General features: G+C 27.3%; 1 protein-coding gene across 1 annotated transcript; it reads right to left on the bottom strand.

Moving 5' to 3' along the window:
• Positions 1–684: 684 nt before the first annotated feature.
• Positions 685–6759, bottom strand: LOC136088115 (uncharacterized). Its single transcript, XM_065811778.1, has 9 exons — positions 6741–6759; positions 5627–5808; positions 5405–5518; positions 5082–5231; positions 2739–3134; positions 2300–2642; positions 1545–1632; positions 1228–1403; positions 685–1132 (listed from the first exon to the last, which is right to left on the bottom strand). Exons 1-5 carry the CDS (start codon positions 6757–6759, stop codon positions 2775–2777), a joined length of 825 nt encoding a protein of 274 aa, XP_065667850.1. The 3' UTR covers positions 685–1132; positions 1228–1403; positions 1545–1632; positions 2300–2642; positions 2739–2774.
• Positions 6760–7252: the final 493 nt, after the last annotated feature.

Consider the following 7252-nt stretch of genomic DNA (forward strand, 5'->3'; position numbering starts at 1 on the left):
TATGCACGAACTAAAGTGCATGGTAGCGTTGGCACTTAATTTCATAAGATGCGCTCATACTCTAAACATAAAAATATAAAATTAGCACATCTTTAACAAAATTAAAGTCTATACACATGGGTGTAGAGTCTTTAACTTTGTTGAAGCCGAAACACTAAATAGCGCTTAAGACTAACACCCATAGTTTATATACCCATGTGTTATTAGTAGCAACAATTAAAAATTAATAATCTATATAATAAAATATACCGGGTAATAAAAGATAATGAGATTAAGGTTTCAACTTCAATTATTTATTTTATTATTGAACATTATATAAATTTTTTTTTCCAGAAGCTTCCGTCCCAATCGATATTTTTGTTGCCGCTTTTCGTGCGTCATTTGCAATACCAACTTTACCTGAAAGACTCGATTTCTTTTTTTTGGTAGAAGGTAGCATGTCGAAGTAAATTTTGTTTGTTTGGCAAATAGCACGATATCTTTTTTTTTCATGTTCGACAACTAACCCGTGATCTTTACATGTACTTTCTTCACAGTCTTTTAATGCGGTTTGTAGCCTTTCCTCTAGTTGATCAAATACTTCTTGAGACTCAATTAAGTAAGTCAATGACTTTATTTGATTTAGCAATTCGCGGCAAATAGAAGCTTTACCTTGTTTTGAATAACTTTTGATAGGTATATTAGATAGTTGAGATGGATCATCTACAGGACATGGTTCTTTGACCGACATACTTTCTGATTTAATTGTACGCGATACCATTACATCAAAGTCCTAGTTTAAAAAAACAGAGTTCTTGTATTGTGTACCAAACGAATCCCAAGATATTTTATATTTTGTAGTCACAGCGAGCATATGTTTACACAGAAGTAAGTTTTTTTTCCAATCAAACTACAACTTGGCATTCGCAATTCATCACCAAAAAAAACTTCATAAATATTATCATTTTTTTCACTCTTCACTTTAAAAACTACACCATCTTTATAAATCAAATTGCTTGCTATTAACTTTGATGAATCCAATTTCTCGATACAGTGGGCAACAAATTTTTTGGGTCGGTTATGTAGCCAAGAAGGCAGACTTTGTTGGTAGGAACGGTAATAACCAGACGCTTTAAAATTAGATTCAACATAACTAAAAAATTAGTTTTATAGTTATAAGCTATTTATATGCACACAAACACACACACACATATACGTGTGTGTCAAAACAGCAACACTAAAATATACCTGTTATACTTATCAGGTAAAAATTGCTCCACAAGAACCGTAATCATTCCACTTAAACTTTTATCATGGAATTTACTTAAGTAGCCATATTTAAATTCTTTATTCTTACTTTCCACTCCATTATTTGTACTAACTGCAACTTCAAGCAAACCCAGTCGATAGTAACGTACCCAGAGCTAATTAAAGAAAATACATATACTAAAAGTTATTAAAATACACATATCTTTTGCATTAATACAATTGACAAAAATTACAGTATAAGTTTTGCTTAAAACCATTTCTCAATACCTCTGAGTAATAAAACTATTCTATTGTACCTGGTGGACTGGAAACCAAGTTTTGTCGAGCCAATTTCGAAAATTCTTGGAACTATCACTTTTCCAAAGATCACTCGCTTTCAACTCTCTAACATGTCAAAAAAAATTAATAGTTTTCATTTTTTATTATATTACATATAAAAATACGTTTTATAGTAAATAGAGCACTTTTACTTGAACAAACGTTCAAGTAAAAGAATTGAACAACATAGTACTTTTGTTACATTTCAGACCTATTTTTTACTATATAACGAATGAAAGAACTAACTGTCTGTTTGGAACACTTTTCAAAAACGTTTATAACAATACGCAGCTATGCTGTTTGTATAGTTTTATCGCTTCAAAGACAACGAGAAAATATTTTATCATTTCATTGAATAAATTCTTTTTTTACATAAAATTGTATTATAGAATAATCCACTAACATTAACAACCGCTGAAACACATTTGTTGTAATAAAATTTCTTGCATTGATGGATAAAATATATGTAAAGTTTTATGACAAGATAATTTAAAAACTTATTTCTTTCATGTTAATGTTTGATGTATTTAATTTTGTGACACACCAAAGTACTTTTTACTTTATAACTAAAAAGTATTGCTAAACCAAAATACATTTATTTTAGTATTTTGGTTAACCAATACTTTTTAGTTCACTTTGTTGCTTTTAGAGTCAGTACTTTTACTTTTTACTTTTTTTATTTTTAAGTATCTTTAAAATGTAACGACCCCAACCCTGCAAATAATGTACTTACTTGGAAACAAAAATAAGATGGATTGAATTTCTTCATTGCATTTGTCTACCGTAAATGCTTGTGGTAGCCATAGTGGATTCCATATTTTAATGAATGTTAAAGCTTCTGTAATTAAGGTAACTGTCTCATTTTGAATGGCAAATGATGCTACAACTTGGTAGTCCACATTAGTTTTAACGACTAAAAAGAACAATGGGATGGCATATCTTGTCGTTTTGTATGTTGCATCAAGAAGACAAATACTGTTCCCATACCTTTGAAGTAAACAACGCTGGTTAGCATTTTGGTAAATAAAGAGTAATCTAATATTTTTTGACTCATTCAAATCAAGTGATGCTACATTCTAAAAAGCATCAAAAGAATTCATGTTACAATAATGACACAATTTTAAGAAATATGTTATTTTGATACAGATAAAACAATACATAAAATGACTTACATTGACGTCAGTTAGATTTTCCATTCCACAGTTAAACTACAATCTTTCTTTTTGATTACTATTGTGTGAGTCCACTTTTTTGTATCCTCTGTACAAAATTTTATCATTTAGGTGTGATTTTTGCCATTTGCCTATCTTATAAAAAAGATTTTCCTGATCCATTTTAGAATATTTGAGTGCACTCATTGCGATGCTAATATAGTTTCTGATATCAGAAATTCGAGGATGAAAACACCTGTTACTTGTTTCCGGCTGCTGCAAGTCTTTGAAAATGTCATACTTAACATAACGTTGAAGAATCCTTTTTATTTCATGAGCATCCCTAATACCTTCTGAAACCAGGTCCTTGATTTTTCTTATTACACGTTTGTCGACTTGTTGTAAAACTCCTCCAAACTAAAATAGAAATTTGTAAAATAGTTTATATATTGTTTGATACCATGGTCAAGAATATGTTACTCTTGACTATGTGATGACTTTGAACTACCAAGTATATCCTTGATGACAAAGTTAAATGTCTAAAGTTAGAAATGTTGGATATGTTGAGCTATTAAAGTTGTATTTTGACAAATGTTCTACTTCTCTAAGACTAAGGTTATTCTACTAACTGATGAAACATTTTTGGTAAATCTTTAAATTCCCCAAATGAATCAGCAAAAACAGTTTTGAATTTATTGATTTGTTCTTTATTTGGCTGAAAAATTTTTTTGTATGTAATGGTTTATAAAGCATTACCAGTAACAGGTTTAGATGCTAATTTTCAATATGATCAAACAATCCAAACAATTAAAGCATTGTGGTGGTTCGGTTGTTGCTATTCTTTGAACAATAACAAAGTAAATAAAATTTTTTTTGGAATGTTTCATCTCAATAACACCAGGTGCACTAACAATAACACTTTCCTTCTATATGACTTTGTTCATTTAATAAAATCTATTCGCAACTTTTGGCTCACTGAAAAATGCCAAGAACTATGTTTTACTGACAAAGGTATTTCAAGAACTGCAAAAAGGTCAGATCTTAGAAAACTTTTTTTTTAATTTTCAAAATTTAAAAAAGATGCTATTGTAAAATTGCCTAAACTTAATTAAACTGCAATTTTTCCAAAACCAATTGAAAGTCAAAATGTGTTAATTTGTTTAGGAACATTTTGTGATGAGGCTGTAGCTGCTTTTAAAACTCATACATCTAAAAAAAATGTTGACGACACCACAGTGCTTTTATTTATTTTTATCAAAATTTTTAAAATTGTTAATGTTAAAGGACTTTATGAAGATATTTGTACGAGATAAATATTGTGCTGTTTTTTTTATCAATTAATGATAAACGATTGAACTTTCTTTTAAACTTGGCTAATATGGTTGAAAAAACGCCTCCTGAAAAATAAGGTCATTTTCCTAGTGACCTTATTGAGAAAGCATTTGGAAAACTTTGGCAAGGGTGAGATGGTACCTACTTTATAAATGTTCAGCAAATATTGCAAAAAGTTGACATAAAAAAAAAAAACTTTGTCTGAATATTTGTATCACTAATGATATAGAAGTATAAATTTGGTAAAGTATAAGTATAATGATAAAGAAGTGTAAATTTCGTAAAGTATAAAATTAGTATTGCTAATGATTTAAAAGTATCATCAAGCCATTTATGTGAAAAATGTAAATATATAATGCAAGATGATATTTTGTTCAGTGTTTCATAATCTTCCAGTTTTTGAAAGTAATTTGCCTAAAGAAATTAAAATGTCTTTGGTTTACATCGCTGGGTATGTCAATAGAGATCCACCAGTTGAAGATTATTTTGTTTTAACCAGTTCGGAGATTATCTTAGAGAGATTAATTGTGGTGGTTGAATTTTGCCTGGAGATATCATCAGTCATTGGATATTTTATTCATACATTTTATTTTATCATCTTTACACATTTGACTGTTGTATTAGCTTATCTAACTGCTTTTGAATGTAATCTGACTTTTTACGAATTTACCCATGTTTCAAAAAAATATTGTAGAATCCTGAAATGGAATCTATGAAATGTGGTTTGCATTTATTATACAAGTTTTTTCATTTCAGAGGTCAAATTCATTTAATTGTAACAAAATTTTTATTTACGACATAAGTAACTCATTATTTATTAACAACCATAAAAAATGATTCCATAAAAAAAACTTGCCATTAGTTTTTTTAAAGTTGTATGTTTACTTGGCCTGTAACTATAGTAGGTCATGTTCCATATTTAATGAAGAAATATATTACTACTTGCATATAACATAGCTAGATAAGATAGTAAACCTAGTAATATATAAACTTGTAGTCAATAATCTTTTTGAGTATGTAAAAATGATTTACCTTATTTATAAGATGTCCAGAATGATTGTTATTTTCTGGAAGTTGTACAAATATGCGTCGCATACATTCAACATGTGCTTTATTTTGTATCCACTGTGCTTTTAATTTTTCTGCAATTGTTTTTTTACTGCTTTTAGTATTTGCAGTTGCCTGGAAGAAAAGCAATTGCATTTTTATTATTTCTATCATGCAAAAAATATAGCAAGTCAGTATTGGTTCTAAATTTAATATTCTTCAATTTAACTTTTTAAAGTTTAATTTAATCATACTTTCAATTTTGAAAAAGTATCAACAAACAAGTTATTACAAGACTACTATTTTACTTTGAAACCATTAAATATCACCACATCTCTTAAAACAACTTTTGCGGGGCAATTCATCTTTTTAGTGTTTTGTGCGTGATATCTGCTTTTCGTGAAGCAATGGTCTTGGTTTTTCTAAGGAAACCATTAAACAAAGTAATATTTGAAAGACTTTAAAAGATATAAATTATTAAAAACTAAATCCCCAAATATATTTATAAAAGCAACTCAAGTATAACTTACATGCTTTAGTTTTTCATACACTTTCTTCCTCTTTGTACTTATACATCTATCAACACCACTAGAACAACCAAGACGTTTTTTACCTAAGATTATGAAAAGCATACCAGTGAACTGAATTTGAGGTGTTCTGACAGATCTTTTTATATCATCAAATAGAAGTTTGTGGTTTGTTAGCTTAAAATCTGCAGAATAAAAAAGTAATTCAATTATATAAATAAATAAATAAATATATATATATATATATATATATATATATATATATATATATATATATATATATATATATATATATATATATATATATATATATATAAATAAGAGTGTTCCAAAAATCATAGAACTTTTTTTATTTCAATGACAACTAGATGTAAATTCTAGTTTTACTGTTTTCTCTGTCCTGGCTTATTCTTAACAAAAAAACATAAGTTTTCCAATATAAATTTACTTATATAAAAATTTTTTCTCAAGTTTGACCAGCCATTGCACATTACTCTAAAAATTAAATATGTTCTTTATACAGTCCTAGAGTTATAATGATAAGTATATTCAAATTTGTATCAATGAAAAGCTTTTCGGAAATCTGGAAAAATGATTAAAAAAATATCTGGAATTCAGCAAATACCCAGCAAAAGATAAATTCTGAAGATATCAAAAATAGTCTTAACACTTTAGCTCTTAACCATCCTCAGCTGCAGGAGTTTGTTTGTGGATTCCATTTACTGTTTAATGATGCTAAAAAAATGAACAAAAAGTTCATTCAAGATTTTATTGTAGCTACAGAGATATCTTTCAAAATTTTGTTTTTGTAGTAATTTCAATTAAGTCTAAAAATATTTTCCTAAGAGTATGACTGAAACAAAGCTTGACAACTGCTGAAAAATTTGTACTTTCAAATTTTTTTGCTTCAAAACAATATAATCTTTGATGTGCTAGAAAATATTACATTTAATATTATTTATTTTTAATTGCAGATTATGAAATCAAACTTAAATAGTGGCAACAACAATTGCATATATTTACTTATAGATTATTTATGTCTTATTGGTTTTTTAATTTCATATGAAGAGAAAATTTAAGAGTGATTTCTATTTTGGATAAAAAACTCAGCTTTTACATCTAGCACTTCCAGTCATAATAAAACCCTGAAAATTTTTTTTGGACACCCTTATATATATATATATATATATATATATATATATATATATATATATATATATATATATATATATTTATATATATATATTTATATATATATATATATATATATAAATATATATATATATATAAATATAAATTTTCATATCTAGAGGTTGCTCAATGAGCTTGATATTATCAGATTTAAGGATCAACGTAAAGTAAAAGTGAATATACTTTTTTATTTTTTTCATTACTACTAAATTTTAATTATTTTATTCAAGTTTAGTGTTATTTATATGATTTTAATCAATGTTTGATTCAGGTTGTTCACTTGTTTTTATTAATGCGTTAACAATTGTAGACTTTCGCATATCTGGAATTTGACGTCAATGTTCTTCCACAATTTGTAAAATATATTGCAATTGAGTTTCATCTTTTGTCAAGATTTTTTCGTAATCTGAAACAAGTTTCACTGCTCGTTCAGCTGTG

This window comes from Hydra vulgaris, chromosome 12 (assembly GCF_038396675.1).
Source record: "Hydra vulgaris chromosome 12, alternate assembly HydraT2T_AEP".
In the NCBI taxonomy this organism is placed as follows: domain Eukaryota; kingdom Metazoa; phylum Cnidaria; class Hydrozoa; order Anthoathecata; family Hydridae; genus Hydra; species Hydra vulgaris.

What these genes read in the sequence shown, in the direction of transcription:
- LOC136088115 (XM_065811778.1), bottom strand. An exon ending in TGTATGAAAAACTAAAGCAT is followed by an intron (nt 5,519 to 5,626) that starts GTAAGTTATACT and finishes TGGTTTCCTTAG; the next exon opens with AAAAACCAAGACCATTGCTT. An exon ending in CTGGACATCTTATAAATAAG is followed by an intron (nt 3,135 to 5,081) that starts GTAAATCATTTT and finishes TTTCTATTTTAG; the next exon opens with TTTGGAGGAGTTTTACAACA.